The following is a 22894-nucleotide window of genomic DNA, read 5'->3' as shown; positions in this document are numbered from 1 at the left end:
CAGCAGGCGACAGCGCCCACAATAAGCAACGATACCTGGTGACAAGCCAGCTGTCGCCGAGAAATTTCACTCCGGATGATTTTTCAGCGATGCGCTGAGATCCACTACAATTCTTGGAAGACTCCTCACGATCATGCCCGCGACACCCGGCGAACTGTCGGCGACAGCCTAGTCGCTGGCAGTCACCTTAAAATCCCCTAAAGTGGGACAGGCCCTTTAAGTTTCACTGGTGTCAAATTTTCACATTTATATCCTGGTATTTAAAATCATGGAAAAATGACAGGGAAAGAAGGGATTGAAAGAAATGGTTCCCATTGGCAGAAGGGTTAACGAATATATAGAGTATACAGAATACGATGCAATAAAACTCTACTTATCCCAGGAGGGAAAATAGTCTGTCAACAGCCACAAAACATATTAAGATATATGAAATTAGTGACGAGTGGAAAGTGCAGGATTTGGGATGTGCAAAGATTTGGGGGGGGGGGGGAGGGGGAAGGGGAGTCAGTCTACCTCATGACAGAAGGGGAAGAAGTTGTACAGTTTAATAGCCACAGGGAAAAAGGATATCCTGTGGCCTTCTGTGCTGCATTTTGGTGGAACCATCTGTTGCTGAAGGTGCTCCTCAGATTGATCAGTGTCTCATAGAGGGGGTGAGCATGTATTGTCCAGGATGCTCCTCTCCTCCAAGATCATCTCCAGCGAATCCAACTCCACCCCCAGGACGGAGCCAGCCTGCCTGATGAGCTTGTTAATTCTGCGGCCTTCGTCCTGCTACCACAGCACACGACAGCAAAGAAGATGGCACTGGCCATCACCGATTGGTAGAATATCTGCATCATCTTAATGTAGACGTTGAAAGAGTGGAGCCTCCTCAGAAAGTACAGACGGCTCAGTCCCTTCTTATACAGTGCCACAGCGTTCATTGGCCAGTCCAGTTTATTGGCCAGGTAAACTCCAAGGTACTTGTACACCTTAGTAAACTGCACATCCACACCCTTGAAGGTGATTCTTAATAAAAACAAAAGAAAACTTCAGGCACTGGGTGGTTGGTATCTGGAATGTACTGGCATTGGTATGAGTGCATTCAGATTCAAGTGGTGCATTCAAAAATCACCTACATAAGTACTCAAAAGGAAATATATTCCAGGGTTAAATGATGAGGGCAGAGAAGTGGGACTAACACGATTCTTCCAGTATTAAACCTGCACAGCCCGTCAGGTAGAGCAGCCTTCTTCCAGGAAGTGACCATTCTGTGAATATATTCCATTTTCGGCTTCACTACAATTGCATTGAAATGCCAGATGGTTACTGAAATATACATCCTTTGACATTCACTTCAGGTAATACCAGATTAATCAAATTGGAAAGAAAAGTTGATGTGATTTAGTTGCTTGGGATCATATTCTAAAATAAGAATAATTTCTCTTTGCCATGACTATTATTTAACTTTAATGCAATGAATATCTTTGTATCTAACATTTCTTAAACAATAAATCTATTTAGAAATACAAATTGTTCAGTATCCAAAATATAATTATTGAAGCCATGGCCAAATTTAGACAATATTTGACATTTTCTGCAAGAAAGATCAGATGAAAAGTTTTACTCTGCCCGTGGAAAGACTTTTGTTCATTTTAACCTCTAACTGGAGACAGGAAAGGATAAATTAGAATAATAGTTATTCATTTCAGGAGAATTGGAAATTCCTAGTTTCAAAGCATAAATAAGTGAAACACCACATTTTAAATTCTAGTATGTCAAAATATATATTGAACGATCAAGTATTGAACGACCTGAAACATCACCCATTCCTTCTCTCCAGAGATGCTGCCTGACCTGCTGAGTTACTCCAGCATTTTGTGAAGTAATGAATTGAAGTGAACCCATGTTGATGATTGATTGAATTTATTACATTGGGTGATACAGTGTGGAAACAGGGCCTTCAGCCCAACTTGTCCACACTGGCCAACATGTCCTAACTACATTAGTCCCATCTGCCTGCATTTGGTCCATATCCCTCCAAACCTGTCCTATCCATGTACCTGTTTAACTGTTTCTTAAACATTGGGATAGTCCCAGCCTCAACTACCTCCTCTGGCAGCTTGTTCCATACACCCACCACCCTTTGTGTGAAAAGGTTACCCCTCAGATTCCTATTAAATCTTTTTCCCTTCACCTTAAACCTATGTCTCTGGTCCATGATTCACCTACTCTGGGCAAAAGACTCTGCGTAACTACCCGATCTAACCCTCTCATTATTTTATACACCTCTATAAGATCACCCCTCATCCTCCTACACTCCAGGGAACAGAGTCCCAGCCTACACAACCTCTCCCTGTAGCTCAGACCCTTTAGTCCTGGCACCATCCTCGTAAAATATCATCATCCTTGTACATCTCAAAAGTTCGAAAAAAGGACAAGTCTGTGAAAATGTAAATTCATTTTATTGTGCAGAGGGTGCTCCAGTTTGAGTTAACAATACAGTAAAATCTGAATTATAGTCACCTTCACCAATAAACTCAAATGATTCCTTAAAATGGTTGAATCCAGATGATGTACAGTGACACTCAATGGCTTAACCACAACAGTAGGTTAATTTAAAAATAATTACATTGGCTGTGTTTAACGGGGGCAGCTAGACCCTGATGCAGGCTCCATTTACTTATATTGCTAAAATGCTCTTTTCTATTAACAGTAGTATTAGTACTGAACCCAGATGATTGTTTAATCAAGGTGACCATGAAAGCACATTTCACTGTTACTCATTTTATACAATTACATCACAGTTGCAGCATAGAATAACAATCGGAATCTTGCACCAGGCATCCATAATTTGAAGGCTATTAACAAAAATACTATACAACTTCCTTTCACTATCGGAGCAGAGTCTCAAGTACAACCATGGGAAGCTATGGGTACACTTCAGCATAATCACCATGGAACCTAGAATCCAAATAACTGGCAGGAATAGCATTATAATCCAAGATCTTGCCTAATGATTCCTTTTGGGCATATTACAAGATGCATACATTGATAAATCAGAATGCTGGTTAAGAAAATAAATGCAAAAAAAAAACATTGATTACATAAATTAATTTCCACAAGTCAGAGACAATATATTAATTACTTTCCTTTACTAAACAACACAAGTTGTATTCTTGCATACTCTCTAAATGGAATTTCGAGTGAGCGCAGTAAAATCTAAATCAGTGCTGGATCCAGGAAATTGCTGGCAAAAACATTGTCGATCCTCTTTGTAAAAATACTACATCTTCTGCTATACTCCGCTTTATTATATAAATGCTGTAGAAATCAATCCAGGAGCACAATGCCCCAAAATAATTGGAATTATGTCCTTGATATGATTTGAAGGAAAGCTGGTTTCTGTGCAGTGTTTGCTTTGCAGTGTCTTTTGTATAGCGCATGTCCTCAAGAGAACAAAAAATCTTCCAGACTCAAGTCTATAATGGAATAATTACTGGAGTCTGGCAAAGCAGAAATAAAAATTTTATGTAATTCAATAATGCATGTTTTTAGGCTATTTGTAAAAAAAAGTCCTCTAAAGTAGAATGTCTCACATAAAATTCAGGCTGTGGAATTCCTAAGGTAAGTTTCCAAACACAAGTACGTGGATAATACTGGAGAAGAAATTAAAGGGAGACAGCAAATATGCTAATAACAATGTGATATGTTGAAAAGCCTGCTGTGCATTTCCCTGTTAGTGCATATTTGCTTCACAAAACAGCTACAATTCAGAAGCAGGGAAATAGAGACAAGCTAATAGCAAATGCTAAAGTGGAGAGCAACCATAAAGATAGCCAAAACTCCAATAAATTTGGTGTGCTAAATTGCTGCTTTACATACAATGGCATCAGTATGTGAGCATGTTGTTTATACACCACCATTTGGATTATTTTGCTAACTAGTAACTTCATGAACAATTCTGCATCTAGTCACAGAACTGTTTTGGAGGAACAATCAAAAACTACAAGTCTTCAACAAAAGTACCTCTGAGTGTTCACATAAATTAGCAAGAAAGAAAGGGGGGAAGGGAGTAAAAAAATGAGATATAAAGACAAATTATTTGTTTTCTCCCTGACTCCATTAGTAGTATGAAATGTTTGACGGCATTCCTTCATTTTGAAAGATCCTTTGCAGTACCTGTTATTCAGAAGTGCTTTCAGTTTCCTTCAATGCTCCGCACATTATGTGCTTCATTGCTCTTTTTGGCTGTTTGGTCAACAGACCATTTTCACAAGACTGAAGATTACCTGTGAAATATTCATAGGGATGATTAGACCCCCCATCTACAGCAACAGAAAAAGTGCTATTTCTTGAGTAAACACATCTGCACTATGAGGTAAGTTTCGAGTAACTGGGTGGAGAGAACTTGCGTTTCAAGTACTTGAGAATATAAAGTGGAAGACAACTGACGAGGGTAATTGTTGACACTTTCCACAGGAAGGTCACAGTGGTGATAAAGGCGACATCTGTAAAAACAGGAAGTTAATTTCAGTACACTATTAACCATGGGGCTCCATGCACTACATTTATTGTAGGCTCATGGGGCTCAAATTCAATCTAAAAAAGACCTAAAGGTTGACATTTTACAACAATAATTTATTTTACATTAACACCAAATAAAGTGACCATAACAGCAATAGGGCAGTAGTGACTATGTATCTTGCCTGCGGAATTTTTGATCACATAAAATGGTTCTGCGTGATCATTAATCAAGCAAAGCATTCTCCTGAGCATGCACCCCCACCCCATCTCACCCCACGTTCCCTGACCTGAGGGCTGGTCTGCTAATATGTTCCTGGAGGTTTGGAAGGTTTTTATTTGCACTTTTTTCATTAATAGGGAGACCATAATGGTGTGTCAGTGGTGAAACCCCTCTTGCAGATAAGCCACCGGTAGGCCAAAACACACGGTTGGCTGTGGGAGGAAGCTACTGTTGGAAAAACAGCTGTGATACAGCCAGGAAAAAACAAACCCTGCTGTTCCAGAAACTGAAGATGGACTTAAAAATCATTCTTCCATAATCACAGGGGATCCAGGCTCGATCCCAGGATATTCCTGGCGATTTAGGAGAGTTGCAAATCCTAGTTTCCCCAGCAAAGTGGGAATGAACCATTTGAAAAATATTTATTTGCTTTCAAACAAGAAATACAGAACCGAATCACTGTGTAATCAGCAATTGACTGCAAGATAAACTGCTGGTTCATTGAACGCCCTTCCGTATAAATTAATATTTAATAAGCTATCTGAAAAATAAAATTTGCTGGATGAGAGAGAAATATGCGGTTCGAGCTAAATTATCAGACTTTGTTGCAATGCAGGAAGAGAGGAGCCTAAAATGTGGGTGATGGGAACAATGAGCCCATTCAGCATCTTGAGTCTATTCCACTGTACAAATGGATCACAACTATCTACTCTCTTTGGAAGTCCCGAACTTTATCTTGATCACCAAATTAACTCAACGAAAACTTTCATGGTAAAACTCCAAAGTTATCTTTTTAACCTGTATTTGCAGGGTAATGCATTTCACCCATACCAAAACTTGATGTCCATTAAGACTGACCATCCATTTATTATTCCCCTCAATTATTTTAACCAATTAACTTTAAATTTATTTACTACTGGTTAGTTCTGTAAATAATATTTCTAAATTCCTTTGGCTGGATTAAATGCGTTTTCAGGATAACATTGACCTTCCTAATCTAGATGGTCAAACAACTTTATAAAATAATTAAGTGGTATTAATAGTGTAGAGAGGTGAAAGGGGTGGAATTTTTCTGACCTTGAATTATGCCAGATTTTCATGTTTTCTTATTTAGCTAAATGTTATCTTTTTTTTTCCAGTACTTTCTGTGCAATTAAAATTCACAGCATAGAAGGTTAAAGGCCAAGAGGTGCCACATGGGGTTAGTATCGATGGTACTTGGTCAGCATAAATAAGATGGGCTAAAGGGCCTGTTTCTGTGCTGTATGACTCTACAAACCCAATAGTTTTGTGCACTTTAATTACATAGGAATGCTGAATAATATGGATAAAAGTAGATAAAATAAGAGACATTAATTTTGTTCATCTCCACCTCTCCCTTTTACCATGGTCCCCTACCAACAGGCATTGTTGCAGAGCATTATGTAGAAAAACAATCATATGGGTGACAGGAATTTATAAATAAAATGTATATTAATGTGTCAATCAAGAACAAGTGATGTGGAATATGGATAATAATGTAAAAAATGTAAGTAGATCTCAGGATTTTCAATCTTAATGATATCAGTCGGTGTGGCTGAAATGCATTATTGCGCTAGGTTTAGGGATCTAGTGTCGAGTTTCTGAGTTTTACCGTGAAACATTTACAAATGCTGATTCAGTGAAAAAGATCAAATATATAGTAAACATTTATGATAGGTGTAAGGATTATCAAACCAAAGAGACACAATTGGAAACATACAACATTTTATCAGTCACTGATTCGATCCAAATAATGGATTTAAGGGTGATAAATTCTTACTTGAGAAGGCTTCCACACACTTTCTCCAATGTAAACACCCCTGTTACTAGTAGGAAGACACAGCTAAATACCAAAAGGTAAACATGAACAATCCCACTACATTAAAAATTATTAAAATGGAAGTCAATTTTTATCATGACATTTAATGTCATACAGTTCGAATCATTTAGCAGTTATCATAAGAGACAAAGTTATGCCCTTTATTAGCCTTGTCAATTTCTATTTGGTGCCCAGGGATAAGAGTTGTGGTCCAACTTTACAGAGAGCATAGTTACTGAAATACCCATTCTGTTCTTCAATGCATTTTTCATGGTTTAACAGCAAAGTAACTACAAATGTACAACAGATAGTTCATTTTTGCTATGCAGAAAACAAACATTGGGCTTCATTAGAATAGGTGACAGACATGCTAGTGTGAGATTTTTTAACTTTTATTTAACAAATAAACAACGTACCTTCAGAACAACTTACCAAAATACTCATTGAGAAAAGCAAGGGAGGCCACATAGCAGCCAAGACTGAGGAACTCCCCCACAACCATAAGCCAATGCCAGGTTCGAATAGTAAGTGCAACCATCAGTAACTCAGTCAAGATCAGTGCAGTGAAGGAAATTGCGACAACATGTACAAACTCAGACTCAAACAGCACCAATGCTCCATATATTAAAATACCACCTGAAACAGTAAATTAAGTTATAAACAGTTTCTCTTTTGCTCAAACTGAGTCAATGACAAAAAGTATTAAAGATAAGTTTGTTAATGGTTTGTATTCAGAACTGCATGAGGATTAAAGTTTGTCCAAAAACAAAATCACAAAATATCAAGGTTATATAAGGGCGATTTCAAAAGCAGTTATGGCAGGATCAGGATGCTCAGGCATATAAAACAGGTCAGCTAGAATCGAAAAGAGAAAGTGGAACAAATGAAACAATTGTTTAAACTTTTGTTGAATTCACTGGTACTATTATGTGGATTTTATGGCACAATCAATCACAATAGGTTTGCTCAGAACTAATATGAATGCTTGCTGCACTGATAATGGAGCATGGGAAAGAGCCACAAATTACAAGACACACACCTACAAGATTGATGTCTGTTTGCTTCAGTGTCAAGTGGGAATCAAAATAAGGCGGAGTCAGTGCAAGGCTATACAGTCACATAAACAATCAGAGTGATGTGTGGGGCTGCTAGCAGATTGGCTTTCCATCATGGGGAAATATGAAGATGAATCCGATCCATGGTATCAACGAACAAGTCCACAAATACATCCTATTGACTATGTTAAAAGGAAATGCAGCAGTTATAATTTCAAATTGATATTTATAAATTCAATCCCAGATTTTGCTAAAATCAGTTTCAAAGGTCATTTTTTAGGAATTTATTTTTAAGGAAGAAATTAGACTAGATTTAAGATCTATTAAGGATCTATTACCATGTTATAATATGTAAGCTTGTCACCTGAACATAATATAATTATTGATTTTAATTATTAACTCAAGTGCCATCCTTTGATTTCATTGTGTTTACATTTATTTTAGAAGTGCATCTCACATTTTTACATAGGATCTTTATATTTTTCCAGTTTTCTTATCTTCCCCATTGACCTTCAAGGTAAATGTTCCTCATTTAGTAGCGTGAAACAAACCCTTTCACTCAAAGTATTGAGATACAAACCAGACAGCACTCCTGGATAAATAATCAGGTACTTGAGTAGCAAGCTTGCATGTTGTACTTTTTCATTTTAAATGTAAATTTTTAAAAAAGATGCATCCTCCTTAACAAATTCTACCGGTTGAATATGGTGGACTCCAGTATAAGTTCTAAACAATATGAATTCATGCCTCCTAAAGGCAATATTAATTTTATTGAAAGCATTTGGCAACAACAAAAATGCTACTGTTATCCCGCAATTAGACCAATCAAGCATCATTAATATGTGTAAGAAGGAACTGCAGATGCTGGTTTAAACCGAAGATAGACACAAAAAGCTGAAGTTAACGGGACAGGCAGCATCTCTGGAGAGATGGAATGCATGACGTTTCGGGTCAAGATCCTTCGAAGAAGCATCATTAATATGTGGCTTTTCAAATATAGAATCTATTTAAACCTCAATTATCATAATTCTTATCTGCAATATATAAAGGTTTGTGACCTACCTTGGTATATGCTTATTAGAACCCAAATAAGGAATGTCTTGAAGGATAATGAGCGACCCTGATAGAAGAAAATCAAGGTAAAATAAACAGCTTTGCAAAATTTCTTCTTTACCAGAAATAACTTTGATATAAATGCAATAATGTAAAATGCAACTGCTTTAAGATACAAGCATTAATACAGAAGCTAGATTAGTTACCTAAGATAGGCCACTGAATATATGAAGACTACTGAGATCAATCAGTCAAGTCTTACTGGCTCAGCCAGCTGTAAGAGCATCTCCAGAGCAGGGAGACTTACATTTGGCGACAATTTGAATTTGATCCTACCTTCAAAATATTAAAGTGCCTGAAGGGTCTGTCACAAGATCATCAAACAAATTTGACATTCAGTCACACATGATGACACATGAACACGAGCAAAAAAAGAACTTGATTAGAAGATAGGTTTGGAGGAGAAAAACAGAACGATGTAACGAGACATACAACCAAAGCATTAAGGTCAAGAATCAAGAGTGATTTTAGTTTCATTTTCACAGTTCCTCTGGTAAATTATTCTGTATTTATGCTTCCTCCTTTCTATTGCACTACCGCCCTTTTCACCCTTTAACTCTCTTGCCTTCCACCGTGTCACAGATCTTCTATCTTCTGCCCATTACTTTACCTCTATCTTCAAATTTCACCTCTGACCTTTCCCATCCTGATGTCCCAAATGTCCCAAAATGTTACTGTCCCAAAATGATAATTTTTGTTGGAAAGATACCAAGTGCTGGAGTAACTCAGTGGGTCAAGCAGCATCTCTGGAGTACATGGATAGGTGAAGTTTCAGGCCTGGACCCCACTTCAGGATCATTTTTGCTCCCTTCTTCACTAATGCTGCTGTCAGACTTGCTGAGTAATTCCAGCACAATATAGGATTCCAATTACCTGCAACTGCAGCATTTGCTTTTGAAATATCATGTAAGAACTGGCTGCCAACTCTCAATTTTAAAGTGACCAGCTGAATGAGTCAGAGGACTGGCAGTACCAATCAAACCAAGTTCCAAAATAACACCACCTTCTGCCATGAGCAAGCCAAAGCAACTCTAAAAGGGATAAAAATAGTAACCACCATTTTATATAGGCTTTTAATTGCAGCTATTACATCTCAAGCTATAAAAATGGTTCATACCAAAGTCCTCATTAGAAATGTATTGATTTTTTCTCAATTAAGAACCTATCTGCAGTGCACATTTCAAAGCGTGAATGTGAACAGCAAGAAATGTACATACAGACCTAAAATAAGTGAACGTATTGTGTACACAAAATAAGCGAGCGGGTTGAGAAGCTAAATATTTTCAAGGCTAAGATAGTTTTTTTTAACCAGAGTGGAATCAAGGGTTATGGGGATCAGTCATAAAATTGGAATTGAGGTCAACAATCAGGCCATGCAGTCAGACAGTACGGAAACAGGCCCTTCGGCCCAACTTGCCCATGTCAACCAACATGCCCCATCTACACTAGTCCCAACTGCCTGCATTTGGCCCATATCCTTCTAAACCTATCCTATCCATATACCTATCTAAATGCTTCTTCAACTTTGCGATTGAACCTGCCTCAACTACCTCCTCCAGCAGCTCGTTCCCTACACACACCACCCTTTGTGTAAAAAAATTACCTAACTGAATGATGGAACAACCTCAGGGGGCTACTCCTAATTCAAGTTGTATACAGGTGAGGAAGCAATGTTAACTAAACACCAATGAGCCAAAACATTATGACCACTCACAGATGAAATGAATAACATTGATTATCTTGTTACAATGGCACCTGTCAAGGGGTGGAATATATTAGGCAGCAAGTGAACAGTCCGAGGAGGGACAAACCACAAACCAACGACAGGATGTTGGGCGCCCAAGCCTCATCGATGCGCGAGGGCAACAAAGCCTATCCCGTCTGGTCCGAACCGACAGAAGGTCTACTGTGGCACAAGTCACAGAAAGATTTAATGGTGGTCACGGGAGGAATGTGTCATAATACACAGTGCATCGCACCCTGCTGCGTATGGGGCTGCGTAGCCGCAGACCGGTCAGTGCCTATGATGGCCCCTGTCCACCGTCGAAAGCGCCTACATTGGGCATGCGAGCATCAGAACTGGACCTTGGGGCAGTGGAAGAAGGTCGCCTGGTCCGATGAATCCCGTTTTCTTTTAGATCACGTGGATGGCCGTGTACGTGTGCGCAGTTTACCTGGGGAAGTGATGGCACCAGGATGCACTGTGGGAGACGACAAGTCAGTGGAGGGAGTGTGATGCTCTGGGCAATGTTCTGCTGGGAAACCCTGGGTCCAGCCATTCACGTGGATGTCAATTTGACACGTGTCACCTAACTAAACATCGTTGCAGACCACGTACACCCCTTCATGGCAATGGCATTCCCTGATGGCAGTGGCCTCTTTCAGCAGGGTAATGCGCCCTGCCACACTGCACACATTATTCGGGAATGGTTTGAGGAACATGATGAAGTGTTCACGGTGTTGCCCTGGCCTCCAAATTCTCCAGATCTCAATCCGATTGAGCATCTGTGGGATGTGCTGGATCGACAAATCCACCTCGCAACTTACAGGACTTGAAGGATCTGCTGCTAATGTTTTGGTGCCAGATACCACAGGACACCTTCAGGGGTCTTGTCGAGTCCATGCCTCGGCAGGTCGGCGCAGTTTTGGCGGCACATGGAAGACCAACAGCATATCAGGCATTTGGTCATAATGTTTTGGCTCATCAGTGTATTTTGAATTCTCTGCAGTAAATAATCTACCAAAGTCTCAAATGAGGTCCATTACCCATAAATGTAAAACAAAAGAAAATAAATTTCTTACCAAAGAAATGTTATGTCATAAGATCAAAAGTGATTGGAGCAGAGTTAGGCCATTCGAACCATCAAGTCTACTTCGCCATTCAATCATTGCTGATCTCCCTCCTAACCCCATTCTCCTGCCTTCTCCCCATAACCTCTGACACGCGTACTAATCAAGAATTACGTCGAATTAGTTGAACACAGAACTTATTAACCAACTGATCAAATAACTCATTACATAATGCTGAATGCTGAAAATTTGTATAGATTCTTCAAAGCATTTTCTTTCTTTTGGAATGTATGTGCTGCAGAATTTTGGTAATATAATTCAAGATTGTGCAATTAGTAAGTCAACATAAATGTTCCTACAGCCTATGAGAAATAGACTCTTGATTCTGCCAAGGGATTAATTGTTACCATACATGACTGCTTGCTTTGTTTTGCTTCTGAAGTAACAAAGTTAGATAACCCTTCCTGTTGCCTGACCCACTGAGTTCCTCGAACACTGTGTTTTCGTCAAGATTTCAGCATCTAGTTTCTTATGTCCCTTTGACATTTTAGCCATTAGAGAATTGTTTACTTGATTTCTGTTAAGGAGCTATGAGAGTCAGAACCTATCCCAGAACCAGTTTAGTGCAAGCATTCACAAGTTATTTTTTTTAGATCTCCAATGCAAAGATAGACACATTTTTGCTGGTTCTGTTTCAGCTTCAACCTGGAGTAGGAAGAATATTTCAGAAAAGTGCCTCCATTTCACATATGCAACCTGTGTGGAAACGTGATCAGAATTTTGATTTAGGCTACCAGAAGAGACATAAAAGCTCAACTTTATCAGCTTTGTATATTCCAGGTAAAAGCTGAAATTTATGGAAGAGTGAATTTGTGATTTTAATGTAATTTGTAACCTAACTAATCTGCATGAAAGGCATTGCATACAAGTCAGTGAAGGCAGCAATATCTACCATAATTGTAGGATGACTTGAGGCCAGTTGTACAATAACAAACCCAAAGAAAGACCATGACAATAACAATGTCCTCTGCCATGTTATACTGCAATAATATCCAACTGGAGTATAAGAATCCTGTTTTGACGATAATCAAGGAGTTTAACAGCACCAAGCAAAAATAAACTTGATGACTCTCACCCATCCTCTGACCTGAACATTTAATCCCTTTATCTGTGCCAGAATATGAGTGTGGGACGTACCATATACAAAATGTACTGCAAACATCAGCCAATGCTAGTCTGACAGCATCTCGCAAACATGCAACATCTGCAGTAAAAAGAACAAGAGCAGGAGCAACAAACAAATGCCACCTCCTGCAATTTTCTTTGCCATGTCATACACCCCCTGGATTGGAAGTCTATTACTGGTCCGCCGTCTTTATGGGGTTATTTGGAAGGTCAATAAATGCTTGTCTTCCCAGTAATGTCTACATCGCTTGAAAAAGAACTTAACGAGTGTAATTATAAAATATTTGTAGGTACAATAAGGAAGCATCTTTGTACAAAAGTAGCTAAAGTGGAATGCACCAAAATGTAAACTACTAACATTATGAACATTTTCATCCACTCTAACTGTTGGGAGACAAAATGGACACAAATCCTTTAACAATATTTAGTTAGAAATTAGTCCAGTGTGTATTATTAAATTTGCACATTATAACTACTTCTTGCACCTTACAATACATGGACCCACATTGCAAGTCAATCAGTTGCCATATGCCAATAAAAATGCAATATTTTTTTCCCCAATAGACATTGGGTTGGATGACATTTATAATTGTTTTAATTTTGGTGAAGCAAGTTCCAAAACTTCACTGATACATTGCTGGGTGTATTTTCAAGGGAAAATGTACATATAATATTTAAATAGTTTAAAGTGTTCTATACCATGTGCATAAATCTTCAAACTTACTGCACACCTTTGTGAGATCTTTGTAAAGCTCTGGGTACAGTATTGCTGTTTCTGGCTTTACATCCTGGTCCAACACCAGAGAGAAAACAGGGAACATCGTATAGATGGTTGCGTACCTAGGAAAAGATAGCATGTCAATAAACATGATTTTCTTAAAGAGAGAATTGTACAGGATGGAAACGGGCCCCATTGGCAGTATTTGTCTATGCTGAAGAAAATGTCGATCCGAGCTTGGCTTATTTGTCTGTATTTCTTCCACATCCTTCTAAATCTTTGCTACCCATTTCGTTGTCTGAATGCCCTTTAAATTATATAATTGTGCCTACCTCACAGGTTCCTCTGGCAGCTCATTGCATATACTGACCACCCTGTGTGTAAATTAAAATTGTTACCCTCAGACTTCCTTTAATTCTTTATTCTCTCACTGTAAATCTATGCCCTCTAGTTTAAAATTCCCCAACCTGGGAAAAAGACTGTGACTATCTACCTTGTCAGCCCGTCATGATTTTATAAATCTCTAAAAGGTCATCTCTCAACCTCTTACTGTCCAGGGAATTAAGTCCCAGCCTATCCAGCCTCTCCCTTTAACTTAAGTCCACCAGTCCCAAGATTCTCAAGAATTATAGTCCTGCAAAACTATAAAGTTATACTTTTTTGGAATTATATATTGTCACTTACCCTACCATGAGGAAACCCTGATACAAGGGTACAGATGCAAAATAGAACACTGACGAAAATACAGCCTGAGAAGAAAAAGCAAAACCTATTAATAGATCAAGAAAATAACCAGAGATCATAAAATGACAAAACTGTTGACATTTGTTTCAATTACTATGAAGTGCTAAATTCCATTAGAGATACATCTGGGTATTCAGTTTCATGCTCTCTTTCGATATATTTTTGAAAGTATTTTACGACATACAAGTCAGTAAATAAATGATTTTACATTTATATAGCACTATAGCACATGCTCAGTATAGAGGTTTGGAACTTCAAAATACTATACTTAAATTGCAAAGATGCTGCGGATGGCAGCAGTGAGGGGAATGGGAGGAATTTTTTGCAAATGATAGTTTAATTTAAAAGATGAAGTTTTGGTTATACAGGTAACATCAAATTTATGAAAAAAGCACAACTGAAGAGTACATTTCATCCATCTTCATCATAGAAATACGGAGCAGGTAACTATCCTCAGTAGTCAGCGGTTAATGTAAGGGATCTCAAATTATTGGGGTGCTGTTGACTATGTTTTAGAATTACAACATGGTCAACAGGTGATCTTAAACCAGAATTTTCCTCGTTCCTGTGTAATTGTGCCATGTGCATCATTCTGACGAATTTACACTAGTTGGGTAAGCCTTTGTGAAAGTAACTCAGGAATTGGACTTGGATGGTCTTCAAGAGTCAGGGGTGTTTTATTGTCATATGTCCCAAAACAGAACAATGACATTTTTACTTGTAGCAGCACATAGATCAAATTGGGCACTGTTTGGCAGTTTGTATATCTCAGTGCGTGTCACACAGCATAGTTCAGGATGCACAACAAATCTATAAAAGCTCTCCAAAAAGGAATTTGATGGAAACAGACCATGCAAAATAAAATTCAGTTCTTAATCTTGCTTATATTACCACAGTTCTAACAGTTGTTGAATGAGAAGGGTGTTTGATTCAGGATGCACAAATGGTGACATTTTAATTCACTCGTTCATCAGGAAAAATCAGGTGAATTAATGTTAAAACCATGCTGTTATAAGGATCCACACATAGGAAGAGGAAAATAATTTTTTTTTAAATACCCTTAAATCTGATTTCCTATAATTTATGAATCTCCAATTCATGTAGAAGACACAAAATAACTTTATTACTATATACTCTGAACAGATGGAGATTTTATATGGCCAACATCATTTCAGCAGTTAAATGCATTAGTAAATCTACCCGAGCAAGTAATATCCCTTAAGCAATAGGGTCATTTGTAAATAACCTACAAACTGCATCAAGCTATCATTAAAATGAATATTGATTACAACCCTAACCAACCTACTCAGCTGAAGAAAAATGAAATCTAGGCATGGGATTATACGTGGAATATAGGCTGGAGAAGTATTAAGAACTGATTTTGTTGGCAAGCAACATACTGTAATGTCATATTATGGAAAATACAGAGAGTCAGTTTTTTGGCCTGATTTAACAAATACACGAAATGTGCCTCAATAAAAAGAGGGTACAAATTGTCCCTTTGTACAATATTCTGCATCACTACATAGGTTAGGGGCGTGGCTGTGTTCTGCAGCTGCGGCTCACCGGCAGTCTCTCTGTCTTTTTTTTGTTTTTTGTCTATTGTCATCGTTTAATGTACGTTTTGTTCTATTTTTAACTCTGTGTATGTGGGGGGGTGGTGCGGGAAACCTTTTTTCTAATCTCTTCCTCAATGGAGATGCGACCTTTACCGTGTCGTATCTCCGTTCGCGCTACGGCCTAACATCGTGGAGTCGGCGGCCTCCAGCTGGGATCGACCTTGAAGACTCCGGTTGCAGGGCCTGGACTTACCATCTCGGAGGCTTCGGCCGTGGGCCCTGCAGACCGCAACATCGGGAGTTCGCAGGTCCCTGGCTGGCGACCGGTTTTTGGGAACTCCAGCCGTAACAGCTTCGACCGCCCCGAAGCGCGAGGTACGATCGACCCGCTCGCAGGCCCTTCATCACCCTGCGTGGCTCGGCCGCAGCACTTTCCATCGCCCAGTGGGGGCTCAGGACTTTCATCGGCCTGCTCGGCTCGGCCCTGGGACTTTCCATCGTCCAGTGGGGGCCCAGGACTTTCATCGGCCTGCTCGGCTCGGCCCTGGGACTTTCCATCGCCCGGTGGGGGCTTCAAAAAGTTGGGAGCCTCGATCACCTCGTGGCACCACGGGAGAAGAATGAGGAGGAGATAAGACTTTTTTTTGCCTTCCATCACAGTGAGGGTGTGCCTGGAGCAATCGCTGTGATGGCTGTTTGTGTAAAAATTGTATCTGTGTGTCCTGTGCTTTTTGTTGTCTACTGCGGGACCCTGACGTGAGAGGACGCTGGCGTTGTTTATTCGCCGCTTTTCCGTTAGGATAGTTTGTCTGTTTGTTTTTATGTTGATTGTTTTTGTAAAGCGCTTTGAGCACCCGATAAGACGCTATATAAAATAAATGCTTATTATTATTATTATTATTATTACATTTCCAGAGATCTTCTCCCATCGTGAAAAGAATTTTCCAATCGATCAAAGCAATAGTGCTAAGGTTACTACTTGAAAGCCAGATGAGGATCAAGCAAATCTTGCCAGCATAGAAAATACATCCACTTTTCCCCAAGCCATTTTTAGAAAGGTTTGTTCTCAGCCTCCTTCTAGATTTGATTATCATTTTTTTCACTTCAGTTTCCCTTTAGCATTTCCTGCTGCAGCTTGTGAAAGTTGATTTTCAACCACAAATCTCTGCTGTATCCCTGTATTTCCTGATTGTGATCCACTGAAACCTGTGCCTCCCCAATCAGTTCCTGTCACCATTTCTGTTGGTTTAGTTATTTCAATATTGTGTCAAATGAGAATACTCTGGTTTTCCTTCTGCCTAAGAAAGAAAAAAATACTTTCCGCTTCAAAAATGTCATACCACACCGTGTGCTCAATATGTTCCAAACTGTTTTACAACTAATAGGATTGCCTTGATGTGCAATCACTGGAACATAGTCAGACAAGGGAACGTACTTCACGCGCAGCAAGGACCCGCAGATGATAAGATCAATCGTGACCAGTTTCTGCCTGACAGCAGTGCTTCAGATCTCGCCAAAAGCACATGGCAATACCTTGCTCTCGGCAAGGCCAAGCCACAAAATCTTTTGCCACCATTTGAGGAGAATGGCATAAGTCTGGTTTAAGATCCCATCTGAAAGATGATACTCCTGACAGTCATGCACTCTCTCCATTAATGTAGTGTACCATTTTTGATTAACAGTGATTTAAATTCTTGGTTATGATATTTTCCCTAAAAATCAGAGACCTTTTCGAAATAACTTAATTGCTACGCATGTTCTCAACACTTACAAATAATGTTCTTAAGGTAATCTAATGAAGATGTCCCTTATCTTAATTCTTCCATTTTATTTGTTTGTCATTGAAATCTTAGACTTAGGCCAGTCAGACAAGTTCACCAAACCTAATTTCAGCCAAATCATGCCATTTACTTTCTGCTAGAACTATACCACTGGTCTATGTGACGCACACCATAATGCTTGATAGCCTTCTGAATAGTATATTCGCATTATTTGTTTAAAGCTGTATATATGGATGTAAATACTCTTCCTTATACCTCATAGCTTGAGCACACTGTCTCAGGGGCTTAACGTGTGGTATATACGAGCCACATCACACCATTGAAAGCCAAACTTTGTATTATTCATTCATCACCATCTGTTCACTACCATCTGATTTCACATTCATACTTCTGTTGTTTCAATCTTTTGTGCTTTTGACTATTGTGCGACTCACACATTTAAAGAAGGCAAGCTTAAATTTACCTGCATAGTGGAGATGACAAGGCCCCGGTGGATGACAAATTGGCCCAGTGCAGCGGATCGCTTGTAACTGTTGCGTCCATGCACCATTAGTAGCCTGCCAATGTGCTTAAACTGAGTGATGGAAAAATCTGCTGCCAAAGATGCCTGTTTCCCTTCCTAGATTTTATAAAGATAGGCAAAAAATCCCATTAAACCAGTGGTTAAAAAGATATCACTGTAAAAGCATTTGTGACAGTTAAATCCTGCTACTTGATTCAAAGAAAACCTGAACTACATTTTCAAAGTTTACATTTGTTAAATGTATACATTTCATGGTTAAACACCTTGGGTTTCTTTGCTCAGGGCTCACGCTGACTTGGTTAATAAAATCAGCAAATGTTGCTTTCTCAGAAAACAGAATATTTTATTGAGTAAAGGATTGTAGAGTGATTAGCCACAGGTTATCTTACAAACAATACCCAATGGCTCAATTGGTAATTTCTTAGTGCAACAGAAATTCCTGAACATCAAAGGGACAGAATAGCAAGTAGTATTAGGGGCATACAGTAGCACAATGGTAGAGTTGCTGTCTCACAGCACTGGAGATCCGGGTTCGACCCTGAGTTCGGGTGCTGCCGATGTGTATTTTATTTACTTCTCCTGTGACCGCATGGGTTTTCTCTGGGTGCCCCGGTTTCCTTCCATATCTCAAAGACACGCGGGTTTGTAGGTTAATTGGTCTCTGTAAAATTGTCCCTAATGTGTAGGGAGTGAATGAGAAAGTGGGATAACATATAACTAGTGTGAACTGGTGATCAATGGTCAGTGTGGACTTGGTGGGCTAAAGGGCCTATTTCCACGCTGTATCTCAAAACTAAAGTAGGAGGGCAAGGAGTAATCACAAATATCAATGGGGCAAATCATATCTCAATTAATTTGCAGCTCTTTCTTCAACAAGGTAAAATGACAACAGAAATAGAAGCAGCATTTCTTGCACCAAAACCCTGTGCAGATAACTAAAGCAGAAATGCAATTGACAGGATAATCCATTGAGAGAACTCTCGGCAGGGCCTCTGACAGCGCACCTGCATGAATCTCAAGGAAGCATATAAGAAACTTCTAAATAGCAACTTCTTTGAAGCTTGCCTTAGAAAATGCTCCAGATGTGAACAACTGTGCAGAGTGGGAACAGCCAACCACACAAGAACTTGCCTGTTGCTCCTATGTACAAGTGACAACAGGCTCTGGAGTAAAATCATGGGTTCCAGGAGACTGGAGGATGGGGGTAAGGGGCCTGAATTAATGGTAATCAATACAACAGCTGTTTGCACCATTTATCAAATGGAATCAGTTTTCTCCCCCTAAGTGGATGTAATGTTGATTTTTTTTAAAATCAGCACAGGACCAGATTTTGCTGATTCCTTTCATGCTTTAACTTACCATGTTTAATCCCAAAAGAACAAGCTCACTGGGCCAATGTATCACAGACTATTATCCGGCTCTCTGAGCAATGCCCCGCCCAACAGGGCACAAACATACACCAAACAGCCAAAACATTATGACCACTGGCAGGTGAAGTGAATAACATTGGTTATCTTGTTACAATGGCACCTATCAAGGGGTGGGATATGTTAGGCAGCAAGCCAACAGTCAGTCCTTGAAGTTGATGTGTTGGATGCAGGAGAAATGGGCATTAGTACAGACCTGAGCGACTTTGACAAGGGCCAAATTGTTATGACCAGACCACTGGATCACAGCATCTCTGAAACGGCAAGGCCTGTGGGGTGCTCCCGGTCAGCAGTGGTGAGTACCTACCGACAGTGGTCCGAGAAGGGACAAACCACAAACTGGCGACAGGGTGTTGGGCACACCAGGCTCATTGATGCGTGAGGGAAACGAAGGCTATGCCGTCTGGTCCAAACCGACTGTGGGAAGACGACAAGTGTGATGTTCTGGGCAATGTTCTGCTGGGAAACACTGGGTCCGGCCATTCATGTGGACGTCAATTTGACACAAACATCCCTTCATGGCAATGGTATTCCCTGATGGCAGTGGCTTCTTTCAGCTGTATAATGCGCCCTTGTTCCAGAATGGTTTGAGGAACATGATGAAGTGTTCATGGTGTTGCCCTGGCCTCCAAATTCTCCAGATCACAATCCAATTGAGCATCTGTGGGATGTGCTGGATTGACAAGTCCGATCCACGGCCGCTCCACCTCGCAACTTACAGGACTTGAACGATCTGCTGCTAATGTTTTGGACATCTTCAGGGGTCTTGTAGAGTCCGTGCCTCGATGGTGTTTTGGTGGCACACGGAAGACCAATAGCATATTAGGCAGGTGCTTATAATGTTTTGGCTGATTGGTATATGCGTTAGTATTAGGTTAGGCCTTGTTTCTGCCAAAACAATAGGATCAGGTTGAGTCAAGCTGTGGTCTGATTCAGCAAAGGAGGGACAGAACCTGGAACGGGAGACTTATTTTTTGTTATCAATTTCAAACATGATGCAGTGTCAGCTGCAGGCTGAGAAACTCAACATGGCCTGGGACCAGGAAGCACTTTTCCAGGCACTTGCTTCACATTTGCCTCTGAGTCAATCTGGTGGGGACATCTGCTCATGAGGGAAAGGGAATGTGAGAGGGGCTTTACCAAAGTCAGGAATGTCTTTTCTGGATGTGGATGTCAAGTTTTAGTGCCAGTGCCTGGGTGCGATTCTCCAGATATCTTTGGGTTAGGAGGGGCTGCAATTACACACCCAGGTTTCTCCAACTGCACTACACAATCCCATGACCTCTATGACCAAGAAAGACAGCAGCAAATGAGTAGTGATGCCACCAACTGCACTACACACCATCCTGACTAGGAAATATGTTGACGTTCCTACATCATCACCAAGCCTAAAATTGAAACTCCCTGTTCAACAACATCTTTCCCTGAAGGACTGTAGTAGTTCAAATAGATTGCTCACCATCACCTTCACAGCAGCCTTCAGGCAATATGTTCCTGACCTTGACAGTGATACCCAGATTCCAGAAAATATTTAAAATAATGGGCTTGGGTCAGATTCAGATCAGCTGCAGTGGGATCAGATTAGAATTTTATTCCCGAGCAGATCCAAATCCCACGCTCGATCCATGAGTGCTGTGTGAACACAACCTCTAATAATGCCCTGAAAAAGCCACATCCCTTGCAGCTGAGTGACAGCTGGCCAAGCCCCCCCCCCCCCCCCCCCCCCCTTACACTTTACCAGCTGAAAAGCTGAGAGGTTTCATCTCTAAATGTCTTTGGCACAGAGATATTTTTAAAAGATTAAAAATGACATGAACAACTAAATACTTCTATTTTTTTTAACTAAATGAAAAATATTACGGCATGTAAAATAGCTGAAAAAGGGCATCTTTGGCTTTTGATATGCGATTCTACGATTCTTAATAAATCACAGATCGTGGACATAACACATTTCATGAGGAGCTGGAGCTATATGATGAAGTTTCACAAGAAAATATAAAGTAATTAGAATGGTTGGAAGTATGAGCTGCGAAAGAAAGTCGAGTGGACCAATTAAATTGTTTCTATGCTATATATTCAATGAAGGCATTCTTAGCTTAAATTACTAGAGATTACAAGAGGGTATCATGATAAAGGTCCATAGGTTAGAATTCTAATTTTCCCTTTGATATAATTATCAGTTGTAACCATAACCACACTGTATTAAATTTTGAAGAAATGGGATGCATTGCAGATGTTGTCCGAAGATATATTCAAAGTTTCCCCATTCTTTTTTTGCATAACAATTTCCAACACTGAGTCACAAAACTTGAACACAAAAGATTGTTACCTTTCCTACAATTCCAATCCCACAGTCAGCTGCTTGGATCATACTGACATCATTACCTCCATCACCTGTAAAATATGTCATTGTTAAAGTAAACCTATCATGTAGCAGCTTAATAGCCACAAATATCAAACCACTCCAAAGAGAAAATGAAAATAGACTATTCCAAGATTGAAAGAGAAGTTCATAAACAAGCTTAACATTGAAAATTTACTTTCCAGTATCTAAAAATAGAACATTAATTTACTGGCTAATTAAATGACCATTGAATCCTGAGGTATCATTAATTGAAGATGGGGTTTCAAATAGATGGAAGAGTTCTGAGTTTCTCATTAGCGATTTTATAAAACAAATCCCAGCTATGCTATTTATTCTCATTCCTGCTGGACGATCGCTGAATTTCATATCTGATCAGTTGCAATGCACGTCATTGCCACCCTGTGGACCGACCACACATTACATCTACACAAATAAAAGCAAACGGAAAATCAAGTTCTGTTTAAGGTTCAGTATTGATGTGGATAGAGAACTGGCTGGCAGACAGGAAGCAAAGAGTAGGAATAAACGGGTCCTTTTCAGAATGGCAGGCAGTGACTAGTGGGGTACTACAAGACAGTGCTGGGACCCCAGCTATTTACAATATATATTAATGATTTGGACGAGGGAATTGAATGCAACATCTCCAAGTTTGCAGATGACACGAAGCTGGGGGGCAGTGTTAGCTGTGAGGAGGATGCTAGGAGGCTGCAAGGTGACTTGGATAGGTTAGGTGAGTGGGCAAATGCATGGCAGATGCAGTATAATGTGGATAAATGTGAGGTTACCCACTTTGGTGGCAAGAACAGGAAAGCAGACTATTATCTGAATGGTGGCCGATTAGGAAAAGGGGAGATGCAACGAGACCTGGGTGTCGTGGTACACCAGTCATTGAAAGTAGGCATGCAGGTGCAGCAGGCAGTGAAGAAAGCGAATGGTATGTTGGCATTCATAGCGAGGGGATGTGAGTATAGGAGCAGGGAGGTTCTGCTGCAGTTGTACAGGGCATTGGTGAGACCACACCTGGAGTATTGCGTACAGTTTTGGTCTCCTAATCTGAGGAAAGAC

The 22894-nt window shown here is 39.9% G+C and overlaps 1 protein-coding gene across 2 annotated transcripts in view; it reads right to left on the bottom strand.

Annotated features, from left to right (window-relative positions):
- Window positions 1-2456: 2456 nt before the first annotated feature.
- Window positions 2457-22894, bottom strand: part of atp9b (ATPase phospholipid transporting 9B) — a 298121-nt gene continuing 277683 nt past the window's right edge. Inside the window, exons 23-29 of one of the 2 annotated variants that reach the window (XM_078397707.1) lie at window positions 21794-21858; window positions 17978-18133; window positions 14115-14179; window positions 13444-13552; window positions 8687-8744; window positions 7002-7205; window positions 2457-4493 (exon numbers count right to left, since the gene is read on the bottom strand). In XM_078397707.1, coding sequence (XP_078253833.1) covers window positions 4357-4493; window positions 7002-7205; window positions 8687-8744; window positions 13444-13552; window positions 14115-14179; window positions 17978-18133; window positions 21794-21858 — 794 coding nt within the window. In that variant the 3' untranslated portion in view covers window positions 2457-4356. Of the gene's footprint in view, window positions 4494-7001; window positions 7206-8686; window positions 8745-13436; window positions 13553-14114; window positions 14180-17977; window positions 18134-21793; window positions 21859-22894 lie in introns of those variants that run through there. The other variant, XM_078397708.1, reaches the window with a different exon arrangement.

The sequence above is a fragment of the Rhinoraja longicauda genome, chromosome 4 (assembly GCF_053455715.1).
Source record: "Rhinoraja longicauda isolate Sanriku21f chromosome 4, sRhiLon1.1, whole genome shotgun sequence".
In the NCBI taxonomy this organism is placed as follows: domain Eukaryota; kingdom Metazoa; phylum Chordata; class Chondrichthyes; order Rajiformes; family Arhynchobatidae; genus Rhinoraja; species Rhinoraja longicauda.
The sequence above is the reverse complement of the archived record's forward strand: the minus strand, read 5'-3'. Positions and strand labels throughout refer to the sequence as shown.